This window comes from Chroicocephalus ridibundus, chromosome 14 (genome assembly GCF_963924245.1).
Source record: "Chroicocephalus ridibundus chromosome 14, bChrRid1.1, whole genome shotgun sequence".
NCBI lineage: Eukaryota > Metazoa > Chordata > Aves > Charadriiformes > Laridae > Chroicocephalus > Chroicocephalus ridibundus.
Genome location: NC_086297.1, coordinates 13,148,881 through 13,169,111, shown reverse-complemented (window position 1 = coordinate 13,169,111; position 20,231 = coordinate 13,148,881). Strand labels below are relative to the sequence as shown.

The 20,231-nt window shown below is 55.9% G+C and overlaps 1 protein-coding gene across 1 annotated transcript; it reads left to right on the top strand.

The window, feature by feature from the left end:
- Positions 1-11,713: 11,713 nt before the first annotated feature.
- On the top strand, positions 11,714-18,311 carry LOC134523474 (tektin-3-like; the record flags this gene model as incomplete). Its single annotated transcript, XM_063352428.1, has 7 exons — positions 11,714-12,292; positions 12,851-12,934; positions 13,587-13,657; positions 13,928-14,071; positions 14,922-15,144; positions 16,363-16,517; positions 18,110-18,311. Coding segments are annotated over exons 1-7 (1,458 nt in total), but the record flags the coding sequence as incomplete, so codon positions are not given.
- Positions 18,312-20,231: the final 1,920 nt, after the last annotated feature.

Genomic DNA, 20,231 nt, shown 5'->3' with positions numbered 1-20,231 from the left:
TGCTGCAGCTGGCACAGCCCAGTTCCTGCCTCCTGGTGTCCCTGGCATGGGTGCAGGGACCTGCCACGGCCACTGCCAGCTCCGCAGGGCTGCGGGGAAAGAGCTCATCCAGCACGGCTGGATGGGTGGGGGGGTCTCCTGCAGCAGCGGGAGGGGAGCCGGGAGGGACAGACCCCACCGGGGAGCAGCCCCTGGCCCCCTCCCTGCCGTAGCAGGCTGGAGCACGGGGTGCCACAGGCACTAAGCATCCCTGTGCCCCGTCCCATAGGGAGCAGGCGCCAAAGGCAAGTACCCCACCGTGCCACGGAGCTGCAGGGGCCGGCACACTGACACCACCCCACTGCAGCGCCTGCAGTGCCTCTGGCCCCCTCTGTGCCTTCCAGCCCCCCCTGCTCCTCAACAAGGCAGGGATGGCAAAGGGAGGGATGACAAAGGGGGCGACTGAAGCTGGGAGGGAAACGCTGAGCATCTGGGGGGGCCGTGCCTCAGTTTCCCCAGGGAGAGCTGGGTGTGGGGGGCTTGCCTGGGGATGCTGAGTTCGGCCCCGTGGCTCAGCCAGCCCGCTCTCTCCTTCCAGCACAACGTGAGGGATCTGCTGGGGAAGGACGGCCACACCTGCAGGGACCGGCTAGACGAGCAGCTGCCTGCACTCGGGGCAAGGAGGGTACGGCCGGGACCAGCGTGGGGAGAGGAGAGGATCCCATGGGTGTGACGGGGAAAGTGGGGAGGGCAGGGTGCCTGTACAGTGCAGGCCTTTCCCCAACCCGCGTCCCCACGGCCCCCTCTGGTCTCTCCTGCCAGCCTTGCCGCCTGCCCCGGCCTGGGCTGGCAGAGCTGCCCCCGGGGCTGCAGGGGGCCAAGCCCTGCCCCTCGCCCCAGAGCCCAGCCCCGGGCAGCCCAAGCCAGGGCTGCACAAGGCAGCGGAGCCCACTCGGCCCACGGCTGGGGGCCAGTCTGCCCACGCTGAGCCCCCATTTGGATGGGAACACCCAGTGCAGGGCAAGCTCAGCACTGGGACTACGGGTCCAGGGACACGGCCTGTGCAAGGGACCCGCAAGCGGACTGCAGGGACACAGCCTGGCTCCCGGGGGACACAACTGGGGACACAGAGGGCACCAGTGACCCCCGAGAAGTGGGGAGGGGCTCCTTCCAGTGGAGGACTTTAGATGCCCTGACGGCCACCACTGCCGTTCCCCTTCTGGCAGCACCCAGATCAGCCTGAACCTGGGGTAAAAGAACAGGAGGGGGTTTCCTACCCCAGGGCAGGGGGGCCTGGGGGGGGCTGGGAGCATCCCGGTTTGGGGGGCGAGGGACACCCCCTGAGCAGCCCCGTGGAGGCTAAGCCTGCCTGTGCCCCCATCTCGCTGGCCAGGTCCGTGCTGCAGGAGATAAAGCAGGAGCTGATGGAGCTGAAGGACCTGGGACTACAGGAGACAGAGCAGGAGCTGAAGGAGCTGGATGTGGCACCTCCCCGGGCTGGCTGGGGCCATCGACCCTCCACGGCACCTGGGCTCCTTGGCTGCAGAGTTATATATTGAAAAAAACAATAAAATGGAGGAAGAAAAGACCAGCTAGAGGCTCTCATGCGCCAGGGAAGGCTTCGATTGGAAATTAGGAAACATTCATTCACAGACAGGGTTGCCAAGAATTGGAAGAGGTTGGGAAGGACATTTTGAACCATCCAGGGTGCTCAAAGTGCTGGGAGGGAGGAGCTTTGGGGAGGGGGACACTGCTCTGATGCCAGCTGCCCTGTGGTCTTACTTTTGGCCATCCGTGGTGGCCATGGCTTTCTATGGAGGGGCAGGAGGCCAGGAGGACTGCGGGTGGTGCAGGTGGTGGTGGTGGTGGTTTTGGAGGCCCCCTCCTCAGGGGTCCACACTACTGGGATGACACGGGGCGCCGTGCCCTGACTCTGCCACCACCGCCGTTCCCAGACAAGGCAACTGCAACATGCCTGTGGAAAGGTGGAGGTGGCTGGAACTGACTGGAAAGAGGATGGCAGCTCCCAGATCAGCCTGCGGCTGGGGAAAAGGATGGGAGAGGGTTTCCTAGCAGGGCTGGGAGCATCCTGGTTTGAGGAGTGAGGGACACTCACGAGCAGTGCCATGGAAGCTAACCCTGCCCATGCTCCCGTCTCGCTGGCCAGGTCCACACTGCAGGAGATAAAACAGGAGCTGATGGAGCTGGGCGTGGCACGTCCCCTGGCTGGATGGGGCCATGGAGCCTCCACGGCACCTGGGCTCCTTGGCTGCATCCATCCCGGCTCAGAGCCCATTCCTTCTCCCCTTCCTGCAGCAGCGCAAGCAGCACAACTGCTGCTTTGTACTCACTGGATTTATAGATGTTAGAAATATTTATTCATATTTATGTTATGTATTTCATAAAGAAAAAAAGGGGAGTGGGAGAAAAGACCAGCTAGAAGCTCTCATGGGACAGTGCCTTCCATGGGCCAGTGCTGCTCCGGCTGCCCTTGGTCCTCCCCATAGTGCCATCAGTGAGTCCTGGTAGGTCCGATACAGCCCCTGCTGCCCTTGGCCCCACTAGCTGGAGGCTCAGCAGCCCTGGAGGTGCTGAAGGACCTGGGACCGCAGGAGACAGTGTGTTACCAAAGACAGGCCTCTGCTTTGTTTCTAAAATACTTGGTTCTTACTAACCTTCCTACTGTGTGACAAAATAGCTCGTTAGTGACTTTCTTACCCTGTGAGAAAATGGTTAGTCACTGAGCTGATGTTACAGATAGTGATAATGGGGAGACCACTGCCAAGTAGTCAATCACTTCAAGGTTCTTCTATACGTCACGTATGTACACCTATACCAATTAGGACAGAGTTATGGCTGCTTCCAGGAACACCCTTATTATCTTCAAGAAGTTGGCAAACTCACAGTAAACTTTTACTGTCCTGACATGAGTCAATACTGTAAAGGGATGATGTGAGGAAGGGTCTCCTTACCCAAACGACCACCGAGACACTCACGCTTGCGCAGAAGTGTTTTGCCGATGCAGCAAAATTTGGCATGCACGTGCAAAAGGGCTATTGGGTCATCCTAATGAATGTGTAAGCCTAGGTGGAGTTATGGATTAGGTAGGTGGAATAATGAGAATATTTTGTGTATAAATAATGGGTGAATATCCACGGCAAGCTGTGCTAGATTTGTGGGTTTTCCCCCTAGCGCTCAACGTCGAATAAAGCAATGTCACCTCTTTAAACTACTTTTGGTTTCGAGGGCTTTTATTTCAGGTAACAAGAGCAGGAGCTGAAGGAGCTGGATGTGGCACCTCCCCGGGCTGGCTGGGGCCATCGACCCTCCACGGCACCTGGGCTCCTTGGCTGCAGAGTTATATATTGAAAAAAACAATAAAATGGAGGAAGAAAAGACCAGCTAGAGGCACCCATGCGCCACTGCCCTCCCCAGCAGCATTCCCCCCTTCCTCAATTAACAATAAAACTTAGAAAAACATTTCAGTACGTTTCTGGGGGAGCCCCCGTTCCCAGTGCTCTACCCCACGCCTCTACCAACCCCCCCAACTCCAAAACCACCCCCCCACACCAATTTCTGCACGATCTGGGTTTATTTGACGTCACTATGGTATGGAGAACACTGAAAGTTGCAGAATTTGACACCAAAAACTGTAGAATCGTGCTCCTCTTCTGTTGGGGAAGATACTCAACTTCCCACCCTCAATACTCTTCAGGCTGCAGCGGGGCACAGATGTGAATCTCGGTGGGGGAACTGTCTCATGGATTTATACAACTCTGGCGTTCTATTCTTTGAAGCCTTCTCGACACGCATAGAGCATATTGCCCTTCTGCGTTATTTCGAAGCAAACAGTGATGATGTTAAGATGTCTGCCTACAGCGTTTGTTAGATGTCGGTTCCTTCTCTTGCCACAGTTCTCAAGTCTTTGCAGGTACAAAGGTTTTCAAACAATCCCTAACGGAACCACCTGAAAAAGCCTGTGGACCCAGTTTTCTGACACCTTCTGCCCAAGTCAGGAGCCCAAAGAGCAGCACCTGGGAATGGGCAGCGGGGGCAGGAGGAACGGCTGCCCTGGGGAACGTGCAAAATGATGGCAACAAGTGAGGCCAGAAAGTCACCATGTGGCCCTTTCCACGCCTCATCTTTCAAAAATCTTATGTTCCTTCTTATTTCACACATGCCTTCACTGAGCACCCTGGAAACCCCTGCCCCAAGAGCCAAAACTGGTGGTGATTAGCTTGGAGAGAAAACCAACCTTGAATGAGAAACTCCTTCTGTGGGGGTCTGAGTCCTCTAACTCCCACCCGGGGTCACAAGGAATGATGGCAAAGGAGGCTGCACGGAGAAAACAGGAGCGCAAGGACACAAACAGGCTCAGTGCAGGCGGACAGCATTGGAGAATTCTAGGAGGTTGACTGCTAAGCAGTTTTTAAAGTGACTACATGCTTCCTTGGTCGACAGCAGACACTCCAGTCGAGCCTGCCATGTTCTCTGGGATTGTCTCCTTTGGTATGGAAAACCAGAGCGGGAGGAAGAATCCTCCTGACGAGCAAGCAGGTGGCTGAGCGGGCAGCGGCCGAGCCCTGTCCCATCCGCATAGCCCGGCTGGGGAATCCTAGAAATGCCTAGGTTGGAAGGAATCTTTCAGGTCATTGAGTCCAACCATCAACCTAACACTGACAAAACCACCACTAACCCATGTCCCTCAGCACCACGTCTGCCCAGCTTTTTAATAGCTCCAGGGACGGTGATGCCACCACTTCCCTGGGAAGCCTGTTCCAATGCTTCGTAAGCCTTTCTGTGAAGAAATTTTTCCTAATAACCACCCTAAACTTCCCCTGGTGCAACGTGAGGCCATTTTCTCTCATCCTATCGCTTCTTACTCGTGTGAAATGTGCTTAACTGATTCGTGTCAGTGTGGAACAGTGTTAGGGCCACAGGGTGAAGTGTGACCTTTGATTGTTTTGTCTGTATGGCCGCAGACGAGACAGTGTGTCTATCGTGTCTGTGTTTTGCAGGAGCCACCTGGCGAACATTCTAGAATACCAACTTAGACCGGTCCTGTTGGTATCTGCATAGTGACCTGTAAGAGGGGGGATACACCCATTTTTGGCAAGGGCCAACCATTTTAGAGGCAGTTATGAATATGTATTAGTACAGGAGATATAAACCAAAAAAGGGGCCTGTAAGGTGTGTGTCTTGGTTGGGCAGAGACCCTCAGCACACCCAGCGCTCTTTGCTTGCCTTTATTCCTTTAATAAATTATAAATTCTAATTGGAATCCTGTTTGCGATTAAATCATTTATCACAAGTCCAACCATCAACCTAACACTGACAAAACCACCACTAACCCATGTCCCTCAGCACCACGTCTGCCCAGCTTTTTAATAGCTCCAGGGACGGTGATGCCACCACTTCCCTGGGAAGCCTGTTCCAATGCTTCGTAAGCCTTTCTGTGAAGAAATTTTTCCTAATAACCACCCTAAACTTCCCCTGGTGCAACGTGAGGCCATTTTCTCTCATCCTATCGCTTCTTACTTGGGAGAAGAAACCAACCCCCAACTCTCTACGCCCTCCTTTCAGGCAGCTGGACAGAGCGAGAAGGTCTCCCCTCAGCCTCCTTTTCTCCAGGCTGAACAACCCCAGCTCCCTCAGCCGCTCCTCACAGGACTTGTTCTCTATAATAAAGTACAGTGTGCCAAGTCCCGTGGGCGAGCACTGAAGAAATGGCCGCCTCTCCCCCCTGCCGCGCCCGCCGGCTCCCCGCTCCCCGCTTCTCCCTCAGCCCGCAGCGCACGAGTCCCCTCAACTCGGGGAAAAAGGGCGGGAAGCGGCGCGCGCCAGACGGGGCGGGGGGGGAAAGGGCGGGAAGGGGCGCGCGCCAGACGGGACGTGGCGTCCTGTCGCGCGGGGAGGGCGTGGTCAGTCGGGGCCGTCCCCGCGCGGCAGCAGCTCGGCCCTGGCCGGCCCGCCGCGACGCCGTGTGGTGTCCGCCCGGGCGGCGGGAGGGAGGCGGCGGCCCGGCCAGCACTGGGGCTGCAGAGAGCGCCAGAGCCCGTCCCCGAGAGGGCTGGCAGCCGAGAGGGCAGCGGCGCGGGGGGGGGGAACGGGAGACGATCTGCTCAGGCTGGCGGCAGGGCTGCGAGGGCCGTGAGAAGGGCTGAGGAGCGCCAGGGAGCCTGAGGCGGGGAGAGGCAGGTGGAACCGTGTTCTGCCCTCCCCGAGACAGGAACGGGAATGGCCGCTAGAAAATGCCCAGTGTGGAGGGGATCCTGTATCCTGCCGCGGCCAGGCTGAGGAGGTGCTGGCAGAGGCAGAAAGGCCTGCCCCACGTATCATGGCCACCTCGTGGAAGAAAAGAGGGGTTAAAGTCGTAGGCGATTCCTTTCTGAGGGCAACAGAGGGTCCCCTATGGCAACATTTCGATGGTGGGATGGCCGGCACGGCACCAGGCTTCCTGGCGTCAGATGGGGTTCACCTTTGTCAAAGGGGGAAGAGGGTCTTTGCTCACGAGCTGGCGGGGCCGATTGACAGAGCTTTAAACTAGGCCTGAAGGGAGAGGGGGACAGTATCAGGCTTGCCCGTGACAAGCTGTGGGACGACACGCCAAGGTTGGAGGAGCAGGGTGCCAGCGAGGGCCCGCAGCCTGTTGCTCTGAGACGCTTTGGTGACGCTGCCGCACACTTGCAGTCATAGAGAGATGAGGCAGGGGCTGCCGAGGTCCCAGGAGCCAAGAGGGAAACACCAGTGCCAATACCCCAAAGGAACCTAGGGGCGTTCCTCGAAGAAGGTGACATGGCCGACAGCCCAGCTGAAGTGCCGCTCCACCAACACCTGCAGCACGGGCACCAAACAGGAGAGGCTGGAAGCCACTGTGCTGCCAGAATGCTAAACCTAGTTGCCATTATTGAAACTTGGCAGGATGAATCCCATGGCTGGAGTGTGGCTGTTGAAGGTTACAGGCTGTTCAGGAGGAGGGACAGGCAAGGAGGGAGAGGCGTTGGGGTAGCGCTGTATGTTAGGGAGGGTTTGGATTGTCTGGAGTTTAATGATGGTTGGGGGTTTATTGGTAAGAATCGGGGAAGGCCAACAAGGCAGATACCCTGGGGGGAGTCTGTGCCAGGCCAGCCAAGCAGGATGACAAGGCAGATGAAACAGCCTAGAAGTGGGTGGGAGAAGTCTCACAATGGCTAGTCCTTGATCTTGGGGGCCTTCAACTTGTCAGATGGCTGCTGGAAACAGCAGCAGAGAGGAACCAGTCTAGGGGGTTCCTGGAGTGTGTGGAAGAGACCTTCCTGACACTGCTGCTGAGGGAGCCAACTGGGGAAGGTGCCCTGCTGGACCAGTCATTTGTCAGCAGGCGAGGAGTGGTGGGCAATGTGACGGTTGGAGGCTCTTGGGCATAGCGACCCCAAAATGGCAGAGTTTTTGTTCCTTGGGGAGGGAAGGAGTGGGGTCAGCAGAACTCGCTGATCAAAGCGAATGAGAGCAGCATCTCAGGGGTAGAGGCTCTTGCCCATCCCCTAGGTGCTTCCAGAGACACACTCCCTCTTCAGGGGTCCACACTGCTTGGACAATACGGGGGGCTGCTCCCGGACTCTGCCAGCACCACCCTTCCCAGACCAGGTAACTGGACGAAGCCCTTGGAAAGGTGGGGGTGGCTGGAACTGATGAGAAGGTGGGTGTCAGCGCCCAGATCCTCCTGCAGCTGGGGTAGAAGGACCCGAGGGGGTTGCAGGGGAGCCAAAGGGGCTTGGAGCATTAGGGCTTGAGGGACAAGGGACATCCCCTGAGTGGCCCTGTGGAGGCTAAGCCTGCCCGTGCCCCTGCTGGCCAGGCCCATGCTGCAGGAGATAAATCAGCAGGATTTATCCATCAGCAGGAGCTGATGGAGCTGAGGACCTGGGACTGCAGGAAACAGAGCACAAGCTGAAGGAGCTGGATGTGGCGCCTCCCCGGACTGGCTGGGGCCATCAAGCCTCCATGGCACCTGGGCTCCTTGGCTGCATCCATCCCAGTTCAGAGCCCATCCCTTCTCCCATTCCTGCAGAAACACAAGCTGAGGGCGATACAGCACATGGGGCAGGAGGAGGCAGAGGCGCAGGCAGCACGCCCCGTCTCCAGCAGGGACACCGGAGTGAAGGTGGGGCAGCTTCTCCAGTGCCATGAGAAGCTCCAGGAAAAGGTGAACACCTTCATGTCCTGGCAGGCGGTGGGCAAGCTGGTGAGGCTGCTGCTGAGGAGGAGGAATGTAGGGAGATACTGGTGTGGGGGTCAGATCCCCGTAGCACCACCCTGGGGACACAGGCAGGGTCCTCTGGCACCCAGACCCCCACCCGGAGTAGACAGCTGTGGTCCCTGGACATACAGACCGCAACCCCAAAGGTGCACTAAGGGTCCCCGAGCACCTTGACCACCACCCTAAGGATGCAGCCAGGGTGTCCTAGACTCCAGACCATGACCTTCTGGCTCCAGGTGAAGCTCTCTCTCATCTGGCCAGGGACTGAATGGACTTTCAGACCTTTCCGCAGATCTCCGGGTGCTCACAGTGTCATCGCTGGCATTTTCTGCCTCTTTTGGTTAAAATGTGGCTGGTCAAACCCTGCTAGTGGGTTCCCCTAGTGTCTTAGCAGAGAGCATGGCTTCTCCTCCCGCACCCTGTTGAGGAGAAATAACTGGACTCCAGACGATCCAATGTGAATCAACAGAAGCCGTTTATTAAGCACCGATCATCATCTTTTATACCCTGTGTTGTAGCCGTACACGCGACTCGCTTATTTCTGATCAGCGAGTTACACTGTCCAGGCGCTGTGCATGCAGTTCGTTCACACATCAGATTGGTTACAAGAATTCGCATAGTAAATTGCTTAGTCATTAGCACAACATGTTTTCTACCTTCTCAGTTCCCGTTTTTCCCATGTACTAATGCCATCTTCTACCGCCTGTTTTGCTCTTAATCTAATCCCTCACAGTAGGGAGGCTGGCTCACATGGCCGTTTTCTCTCAGATACATTCCTACAATACCCCCTTTTTCTTCTTGAGCCAGCCAGACCTTATGCATGGCATTTTCTATCATGTCAGTCACTTTGCGGAGAACACACGAGGCTGCCATAATCAATAATAATATAACCAACAATAGCATGAGCCCTTGCTTTAGTAAATCTGATAACCATCCCGTTATACCCCATGAGCTTAACCAATCATCGAAACCGTTTTTGACCACTTTTAATTTGGACATGTTATCCTTCAGCTCCCGTAACTGCTTATGAATGGATGATGAGTGGTCGGAAAGGTTCATACAACACATACCTTCAAAACCTTCACATCCATGACCCTGAGCTAACAGCAAAAAATCAACAGCCGCTCGATTTTGCAACGTAGCATGCCGAATGCTATCAACATCAGTCAGCAAGCTAGATTTGGGTTGCCCATTGATGGTGCTGGGGGTTGTCCAGGCAAGGGATCAAGTTGCCCAGCAAAGGCACTAGGATGCACGCAGTCTGCACTGACTTGCCCAGGGGTGGCACTGGGTTGACCACTGGGGCCCGTGAGTTCATAGGATCATAGAACGTCTCAAGTCGAGGAGACCCATGAGGATCATCGAGTCCATCTCCCTGCTCCTTGCAGGACTACCTAAAACTAAATGATATGACTAAGGCACTCAACAGTTGCCCAAAAGCTGCACTTGGTTGCCCAGGGGCTGCAAAACCTGCCCATGGAGGGCAGTAGGTTGTCCAGGGCAGGATCTAGGATGCCATGTGAGGGTATTTTCTTGCCCAGGGCTGGCCCCGGCTTGCCCATCCACAGCAATGCGTTGCCCAGCGGCTGCATCGCGTTGCCACAGCAGCTGCAGGGAGTTGCCCGCGTAGAACCCGGTTACTGAGCACCCTGCGCCAGCGGCAACGCTGCCCTGGTTCTGTGACACAGAGGGCACTGGGGATGCTGCAGTGTCTGGCAGTGCTGCCACCCAACCTGACAGCACAGCACTGAGTAGCAGCCCCCCCCGCACACCCCCAAGCCTCTGCAGGGTGAGTATGTCCCTGAACTGGGAGGGAAAAAAACAGGTCATTCTCCTAATCCCCCTCCATATCTCTTCTGTCCTCTAAATGTACCCGGATGAGGTGGTCGGGGCTCCTGTCGTGTGTCCGTGTTCAGGGGTGGCACAAAGTGTCGCCCTGGGATGGCTTATCCCAAGGGGGATGCAGGGGCATTTATTTCAGCTGGAAATGCAGGGAAAAGTAGCCCTGGGCCGTTCCCAAGGGGTTTTCCCTCCCTTTCCTAAACGTGTGTCTGTCAGTGTCTGAAAGGGCAGAGTTTATTTGTGGGGATGGGAGCCAGGGAAGCTGCCTCCCACCCTCCCAAGGCCGTTTCTCAGGTATAAAGCGGCACGGAGCTAGGGAAAGCGCCGTCATTTATCCCTAGCCGGGACAAAAGGGCTGAAGGGAGCGGTTTGTGGGAAGCGGCACACACGGTGGTTTCTGTTGGACCTGGACGCAGACATTTCGTCCTCGGTTCTGCCAAACTGCCTCGGAGGGTCGTGTTTGCAAAAGCTTCTTTTTCTGCTAAATTTGAGGGTGTGAGTTTCCCGCTGCCTGTGCCACAGCCACTCCCATCAGGGATCTTGCTGTAGCACACCCGTGTCCTCATCTTCCCCTGGGGCTCCGAGCCAGGCTGGGAGCAGTGGGGACGGGACGGTGTTAGGGGAAGGACACGTCAGGCTGGCTACAACAGCCGTATTGAGGGACTTATTCCTGCCCGTGGGTGACACTTGTAACCTCACAAGAGCTTCGTACCGAGCACCACGTACCCCTCCGGAGTGTTTGTCCTCAGATGAGGTGTGTTTGGTGGCCCCCTGCCTTATCTTGCTGATAACCATCGATTGACAGCCTCAAGCTGGAGAGGACAATATGCAATTCTTGGTAGCAAAATCTTCATGTGTGGCCATTCCTCCTAGGGCTACTGCAAGGCTGGTGTTTCCCAAGCGCTCTGAAAAGACTGTGGGCCATCTCCTTCCCACGCACACTGATCTTACACCAGGTGAGCCATCGACACCTTTCCTCCTTTGCAAGGCAAGAGGCGGCCCCTCTTTTGAGGCTGAAATAGGGGTGTGGGGGGGTCAAATTTGGATATAGTCCTGCAAAGCTCAGCTCACCTGCAGGCTCCTCACTCCAGCATTTAAGGCAAGGGAAGATAGAGGGGGTGAGGATGGAGTCCCTCACCCACCCACAAATGGCGCTGGGCCGGTAGCAGATGTGTGTCCAAAAGGGACGCAGCTCTCGGGGCTGGGAATGGAACTTTTACAGAGAAAATGACCTCTGGAGTATCAGAAGATCAGCAGATACGCCAGCCAAAAGAAACAAAGGAACAGCAGAGAAGGAGCAACTCCAGTTTGACTGGATTGACAGATTTAAGGAAAAGGAAGGCACGGTATCTGTCATTCTCCTTACGGCCGTGATTTGTTTTTCTCCGCATTCCAAGACCTGATGCTAGATACTAACAACCAAGTCAAACGCTTTTATATACAAATGTTTGGGATGCTGTCAGGAGGGATTTGTTGTCAAGGGGTTTAGGCCTGTTCAGGCGCTGTGAGGGCGCTCTGTGCGTCGCTGTTTGTGTTTGCAGTTGCGGGTGTTGCTGTAAGAAGTAAGGCAAGTGCAGGAGGTTGCTGAGGTTGTCCTCTCTCTCCTCCTCTGTGCAGGACACGGACGGGACACACGAATAGCAGCGGTGGAGCATGGAGTCTGTCGGCTCTCCCTTACCAGCAAAGTTCGCCCATCCCCGAGCCATACCCACCAGGTTTCTCCCTGCCATCCACACCATGGCGTCAAGCTATAAGAACCGATTTCCTTACCGCCCCTTGCCTCAGAGCTACAGCCTCTCCTGGATGCCCAGCACCTACTACAAAACGGCTGCCAGCAAACCAACTTTGGCTGCCTTTTCCAAGAGTTCCCAGGGGATAACCGCCGGCGAGAAGCTTCCATCTGTTTCCACCAGAACGACCGTCTTCACCCGCTACACACCTGAAGACTGGTACAAGTCCAACGTGACCAATTACAGGGAGTCGGAGACCTCCCAGAAGAACGCGGAGCGCCTGAGAGCCGATACCTCCCGCATCATTGACCACAAATACCAGCAGACCAAGAAAACGCAAGCAGAAAGCACCAAAAACCTGGGAGTGCGCGCCAATGACATCGTGTTTTGGAAATCGGAGCTCTGCCACGAGCTAGATGAGGTGATCGGGGAGACCAACGCGCTCACAGAGGTGAAGACCAGGCTGGAGAGAGCCTTGGCCGAGGCGGACGCCCCTCTCCAGGTAAGCACCCGTCCCGGCGCGCTGCAAGCTGTAGCCTACTGCTGAAACATCTGCAGCCCTTCAAACGTCTCATTAAGTTTCACTGCAGCTCCGGAACGTCTAGAAAGCTTTTATTAAGAGGCCATTAGTTAAGTTAGTAGTAACCAAACCCCCCTTGCCATCTGCTGGATCCCCTATCAGCACAGGCTGAGCACATCAGAGCAGCGTTTGCTTAACTCAATATTTTTAGACGCGGTACATCCAAAATCCCGGTTTGGGAGACAAAAGCCCGTGTCTTACCACGAGGCTCTGGCGAGGTGGGCGTCAAGGCTGACACAGGTCCCCCGTTTCAGCTGTGGCTGCACCAGGGACACATCTGCTCCCTCATGATGGTTTAATGCTGATGTTGCAGCTCGCCTGCTCCTTGTCAGCTAAACCAGCTGCCCCGGGCCACTTTTTTACCTCTCTTGTCATCTCCGTGCCCACCTAGAATTTCTTTTCTCACATTATTGGAGATGGGGACGGTCCCCGTAGAGAGCCCTGCCCCTGCAGCCAGCGGTGATGGCGTGTCCCCAACAGGTCGCTCAGGAGTGCTTACTTCACCGGGAGAAGAGGATGGGCATCGACCTGGTCCACGACAACGTGGAGGAACAGCTCTTAACAGTAAGTTGGGCAACTCAGATCATGCGTTGAAGGTATTTTTACCGGATTTCAAAGTTATGGGATTTGGAGCACTGATCACCTGCCTCCAGCAGCCGGAGCTTCACAAAGGCAATGGGTTTGTGCTGAAGTCAAGTGAGCTGAGAGCAACACACTTCCTCCGGTGGAGCTGAATGTGTCTCAGAAATTCAGCCTGGGCATTTACACCGAAGTCAAGTCCATCTCCTCTTGTCCCGTACGGATGGGATTCCTCCTGGGGAGGAAAACATTTTGGGAGCAAAAAGGGCAGGTGCTGATCTGGGGACGGAGGTGTGTAGTGGTCCAGGGAACCGCTCTGCCTGTCCACACCAGGATGTGTCCCTGTCCGTGCAGTGGGACTAACCACCGCTTGACACTGAGGTCAAGGTGAAAAAATCCTTATTGACCCACCCTGAAAGGGAACGCAAAGGCCGTGGCTGCAGCCACAGCACCCTTCTGTCCCCTCCAGGGCGCTGGGCGCAGGCTCAGCTGCGAGTTTTCCTGCCTGTTTGCTTTGGGCAGGAAGACAAGCAGGCAAGTTCTTGCTGTGTGCAGGGCTGGAGAGGTCCAAGGGGAGGAGTGTGACCAGGACGAGTGAGTATGGACGCTGGTGGGGTCCTCTTTTGCCTTTGCCCAGGAAGTCGATGTCATCAGGTCGTGCCGGGAGAAGATGCAGCAGTTCCTGGACAAGGCCAAAGCCCAGATCACGTAAGGAGGAGCTCCTTCTCTCATGTCGTAGGGCTGATGTGCATTTGTGGTCACAGCAGAACCCCAGCAGATGTGAACCCCCAGAAGAAGCCTGTCTCTCCCCACACCCCGCAGGCATAAAGCCCATGGAGGCTCCATGGCATGCGGGCGGTGATGCTCGTGGGAGGACAGAGCTGCGCGGGGGGCCGGGAGCTGCTGTGGGGAGTGGAACGGGGAGGAAGCCATTCCACCCGTACGTCCCCACCGATGGCTGCTGTTTGCATGTTGAAGGTCCAACCGGGCGTCCCAGCACAACCTGGAGAAGGATCTGGCCAACAAGCAGGTGGCCCACCGGATCGACGACAGGTGCCACCACCTGATGAACACCTCCCAGGGCATCAGTTACTACCGAGGGGTGGAGCAGGTCGATGCCACGTGAGTGCACGCTGTCGGTCCCCAGCAGCAAGCTGTCCCCGGGATACGCGGTGCCTCTCCCTGGCAGGGAGCTGCTTGTCCCCAACCCAGATCCATCCGGTCTGGAGACACCTCCCTCAGAGCGGTCATTTCTCTCCGCTCCCCGGAAAGGGAGCACAACCCTCTGCTGACAGTTGGATGCCAAACATCCAGAGGGTGAAAGCCAGTCCCACCTCATTAAACATTCTACCAGGGGTTGAGAGATCAGCCTGCCAATTAATTCAGCGGAGCACCTCTGCTGAAACAGCTCACTAAGTTTATGCATATTTTCAAAGATGTCTCTTAGATGATGCTAGGCGATGTTTATACTTTTCAAGGACTCTTTTCAGCTTGCCATAGAAGTGAGGAGGAGCATAGGCAGAACAAGGGAAAGGCCAACGGAATATTCCGTACCATAGATGCCATGCTCAGGATATAAATGGGGGTTGGTGCGGGGTGGGAATATGCGGTCGGGGCTCGGGAAGGTGCCAGTTCACTGGGTGGTGAGAGTGACTTCTGTCATTATTATTATTATTATTACTATTATTATTATTGTTCGTTTCTGTTATTGTTCTATTAAACTGTCCTTATCTCCACCCACGAGTTTTTCCCTTTCCCTTTCCCCTCCTTTTCTCCCTCTTCTCCCTTCTGGGGGGAAGGGGGAGAACTGCACCAGCGCACGCGTGGTCCTGGCTGCTGGCTGGGGTTAAACTATGACATACAGTCCAATTAAAAGTGTAGATTTAAGCTATAGTGAATCCACGCTGCTCCCTGGCAGGGTCCATGCCTGCCCACATCCAGCTTACCGGGGGCCTCTCCTTTTCCCCGCCAGGATCTCGGTGCCGCAGTCCTGGGCCAAGTTCACCAACAACAACATCCTCCGCTCCCAGAGCCAGCGGGCGGCCTCCGCCAAGCTGCGGGACAACATCGAGAACCTGCTGGCAGTGACGGACAGCCAGATGTGGAAGCAGTTCAACGCCGTGAACGTCGCCTTCACCAACCGCATCGCCGAGACGGCCGATGCCAAGAGAAAGATTCAGACCCACCTGGCTAAGGTAGCCTGAACCCCTCCCTTTTGGTGTGACACTGTCACTTCCCGGTGACACCTCCAAAGCGCGACCCTCCACGCAGACCTGGCCCCAGCAGAGGAACGGTCACCACAAGAACCTGGTTATAGCATCATTTAGAATCATAGAGTCATAGGATGTGTTGGGTGTGAAGGGACCTCTCAAGGCCATCTAGTCCAACCCCCCTGCAGTCAGCAGGGACATCTTCAACTGGATCAGGTTGCTCAGAGCCTCATCCAGCCTGGCCTTGAATGTCTCCAGGGGTGGGGCCTCCCCCACCTCTCTGGGCAACCTGGGCCAGTGTCTCACCACCCTCAGTGCAAAGAACTTCTGCCTAATGTCTCATCTAAACCTGCCCTGCTCTAGTTTAAACCATTGCTCCTCGTCCTCTCGCTACATGCCCTTGCAAACAGCCCCTGCCCAGCTTTCTTGGGGACTTTCTTCTTGGAGCAGGATGAGTTGGCAGTGTAATTTCATCCCAAGGGATACTGCCCGTTGCTCATCCCAGCTGACAGCCTGCTAGCACAGGGATTTCCAGCAGAAAATGCCAGCACTACTTGCATCAGCGCTAGTTACTTCAGAGGCGCTGGCTGCCCTGCAGAAGGGCTTTACTGGGACTCTGCTGGGGTGTCTGCTGTGGGGTTTGCAGCTTTGCTGCTCCTCCAAGGACGTGTTTTCGGTCTCAGCGCTCTGTGGTTGCTGCACAGGTATCGGTGTGTTTGCTCCGCCAAGCAGATGAAGTGGAGATCAGCCATGGGCAGCAGGCTCGCACCACTGGCTCTCATGGAAAGCTTCCTGAAAAGTGCTCGGCACAGATTAACCGAGCAGAAACTGGGCTTGCAGCATCGCGGGCTGGTGCCACATCCTTCAGCGAGCATCCACCAAAAACCTGCCCTCTGTTAGTTGCTAGTGATGGACGATCAGTTCCTGCAAGCAGTAATTTTGGGGAGCGGGTAATTCAGTAGATCCATCACTGCTCCAAAACCTCCTCTGATGTGACAGCAAGAGCAAAGAGAGGCTTTTCCCCGCAGAGAAATGGCTGCTGGATCTGTGCCTCCATCTATGGCAGAGCGAGAGCAGTCTGAGCCCGGGGTCTGCTAATTGAACTTGTTTTTTTTCTGCAGATGGATGGCAGAAAAGGGAAATCCCGTTGCCGCTGGAGAATATATTTTTTAAATTTATGCATGTGTTTCTTTCTTACGCCAGACACTGCAGGAAATATTCCAGATGGAGAGGAATATAGAAGCCATCCAAAAGGCCATTAGGGACCAGGGGCCTCCATTAAAGGTGGCTCAGACCCGGCTGGACGAGCGCACTCGGAGGCCAAACATGGAGCTGTGCCGGGACACTGCCCAGCTGCGGTAAGGCAGGAGCGCGGGGCCAGCGGGGACCTCGAGGGCTCACGGGTGGTAGCACTCGGGAGCATCGCTGGATGACAAAATTAATCATGGGGGGTTGGTTCTTTTTCCTAAAGAGTCCTTCCAGAAGTGCACCGACATAATCAAAAGCAATGAGCGGGTATCCCAGCCTTTGGGTGCTGGGAGAGCTCTGCGCCCACAACGGAGGCTGTACCCCACGGCCGGGGGGGGCCTGATGCCACCCCATGAGGGGCCGGATTTTTCCTACTTGCGTCAACCCCGTCTTCTCTCCTGCCTGCTTCCCGGCGGCTGGATGGGCTCAGGTTTGAAGGACAAGCCCTTTACTCTCCAACAGGCTCATGCTGAGAGCTCTTAGGTCCTTCCTTTGGGGTAACCGCAAGGGTGCAGCTGCGGTGCAAGGTGCTGTGTCCAGTGCTGGGCTCCCCGGTTCCAGAAGGACAGGGAACTGCTGGAGAGGGGACAGCAAAGGGCTACCAAGAGGATGAGGGGACTGGAACACCTCTCTTGTGAAGAAAGGCTGAGGGATTTGGGTCTCTTCAGGCTGGAAGAAAGACGCCTGAGGGGGGACCTTATCAACGCTTATCAATACTGAAAGGGGGGGTGTCAGGAGGATGGGGCCAGGCTCTTTTCAGTGGTGCCCGGGGACAGGACAAGGGGTAACGGGCACAAACTTGAGCATAGGGAGTTCCACCTAAACAGGAGGAGGAACTTCTTTGCTGTGAGGGTGGCAGAGCCCTGGCCCAGGCTGCCCCGAGAGGTGGTGGAGTCTCCGTCTCTGGAGACATCCCAAACCCGCCTGGAGGCGTTCCTGTGCCACCTGCTGTGGGTGACCCTGCTCTGGCAGGGGGTTGGACTGGGTGATCTCCAGAGGTCCCTGCCAAGCCCCGCCAGCCTGGGATTCTGTGCACCACACGGAGAAGCAGTGAGGGCTGTGCTCACCTCCCCTGGGGACACTGGAAATCCTGTCAAGGACAGAGGGAGCTCTTTGGCATTGCACCCCGAGGGGCTGTGGAGGATCAGGCACCCTGAACTTCACACCTCCTCCTGGCAGCCCGCTGGGTGAGGCTCCCTGGGAAGCCTTTTCAAAGCAATTTAAACCCAGCCCCAGAGCCGGTTCAGCATCTCTCACGCCATCCTTTGTTCCATCCTCCACTTGTTTCACCTTCGCTTTTATCCTCTCCCAGCTGTCCTCTTTCGCTGCGTGTGCACCCGTGGGTGTGGGGAGGACCCTTGCCCGGGGAAATCCAGGAGGGGGAGCCAAGAAAGCCACAAAACCAAACAGGAACGGGAAACCACAGCTGCTCGTCCCTCTGCTTGGTGGCACCACCTGCTCTGGCAGACGCGGCTGCGCGTTGCCGAAGCCTTCGAGCAGACGTTCACCGTGCCTCCTCGCCGAGACCCCGAGGAGCTCTGCCCTCAGCTTCCCAATGGATCTGCCACAAACAGAGGGGGTCCGAGTGAGTCTGAGCGCACTGAAGGGGGAAAACCCATGCCCCAGGGGCCCATCAGCAGCGCCATGCTAGAAACCACCCGCGTGATGTGACTTCTAATGAGGGCTCCTTGCTGTTTTCCAGCCTTGTCAACGAGGTCCGTGACATCGAAGAGACGGTGCAGACTCTTCAGCAGCAGCTGAGAGACAGCCAGGACACCTTGCAAATGCTGGTTCGCACCAAAGCGATCCTGCAGCACGACCTGGCCGTCAAAGCCAACTCCCTGTTCATCGACCAGGAGAAGTGCATGGCGATGCGCAAGACCTTTCCCAGCACCACGCGGCTGCTGGGTCCCATCTAGGCTGGGCTCAGCCCACCCCACGGCATCCATTGCCAGAGTTATCAGTTTTCCCTATATGTTATAAATAGTACATGATTAACCTTCTACTTCCTGATGGAAGCCTGGGTAGAAATTAAATTATCACTTTGCATGTCACATGGTCTAGCAGGAGTATTTTTTTTTTCCCTTTGGTTTTTCTCTTTCCACTGCTCTTTCACGGCGTGACAGAAAGTAACTGAAAATATCCTGGATGCAACTAAGAGTAAATCCACCCACAGGGATTCATTCCTACCCATTCGGTCTGTGATTTTAGGAGAAAAAGTGTCGTGTCCTCCTCCATTGGAGTCTGATGTGGAAAAAGCACAGGGTGAAGCCATGTCTCAAATCACCTCCTTGCCCTCCATGGGCCTTAGCGTGGCTTTTAGGAGGATCTGCCCCATGACCTTCCCAGCCACAGAGGTGACGCCGACAGGTCTGTACCCTCCTTTAAACCCTTTTTAAAAATGGGTGCAATGTTTCCCTTTTTCCAGTCCCCGGGGACTTCACCTGATGCCATGACTTTTCAAATACCACCTTCTTCCAGGAACACCCCTTGATTCCTTTGGGGTATTGCACCGGTGTTTCCCTCCTGGCTCCTGTGACCTCAGGAGCCCCCGGCTCATCTCTCCAAGACTTCAAGTGTGAGGCAGCATCACCAGCGCATCTCAGAGCAACAGGCCCTCGCTGGCACCCCGTCCCTCCAACCTTGGCATCTCATCCCACAGGGACAGCCCGATATTGTCCCCCTCTCCCTTCAAGCCTTGTTTAAAGCTCTGTCAATGAGCCCCGCTACCTCCTGAGCAAAGACCCTCTTCCCCCTTGGAGGTGGGTGGGGAGACCCTGGCCCAGGTTGCCCCGAGAGGTGGGGGAGGCCCCATCCCTGGAGACATTCAAGGCCAGGCTGGATGAGGCTCTCAGCAACGTGATCCAGTTGAAGATGTCCCTGCTGATTGCAGGGGGGTTGGACTAGATGCCCTTGAGAGGTCCCTTCCAACCCAACGCATTCTATGAGTCTTGGATTCCATGAGTGGTGAACCCCATCTGACACCAGCAAGCCTGGTGCCGTGTATGCCATCCCATTACCATAAAACCCAAAATGGTGTTGGTGACACCAGCCACGGAGCCACGTATTAATAGGCTGGTCCCACCTGTTCCTTCCAATGTCATTGCCTGCAACTGGGAGGAGAGGAAAAAACAACCTGCCTCCCAGATTCCCTTACCAACTTTCCCAAGGCCCCGAATTCTCCTTTGATGGGTTATCAAGCATTGGAACAGGCTGCCAGGGAAGTGTTTGAGTCACCACCCCTGGAGGTACTTAAAAGATGGCTAGATGGGATGCTGAGGGACATGGTTTAGTGATGGTTTTGGCAGTGTTAGGTTGATGGTTGGACTTGATGATCTTAAAGGTCCCTTCCAACCCAGACAATCCTATGATCCTATGATCAAGACCCCTTGGATTACGCGTTGTGGCTTCATTGCCACCCACACGGGAGAACAGGAATGGGTAGTAATCCAAGGGCCATACCTCTTTTTGTTGCCTAAGAAAACCTTTGTATACGCGAAAGAGTTTCAGTCATCTTTTCTGTCAGATCTCTGGCAGCAGAGGCACGGCTTTCCCGTGGAGGCCGGCTCCGTGTGTGTGTGCGCACAGAAAGCAGGAGCGCTGGGGCAGGGTGTCACTGCGCTCACGAGAAGCTGTAAAACATGTTGGTATGGTCTGAGGGGCTGGAGTGTGTCCAGAGAAGGGCGACAGAGCTGGTGAGGGGTCTGGGGTACAAGTCTGGTGAGGAGCAGCTGAGGGAGCTGGTTATGTTCAGCCTGGAGAAGAGGAGGCTGAGGGGAGACCTTCTCGCTCTCTGCAGCTCCCTGAAAGGAGGGGGTAGCCGG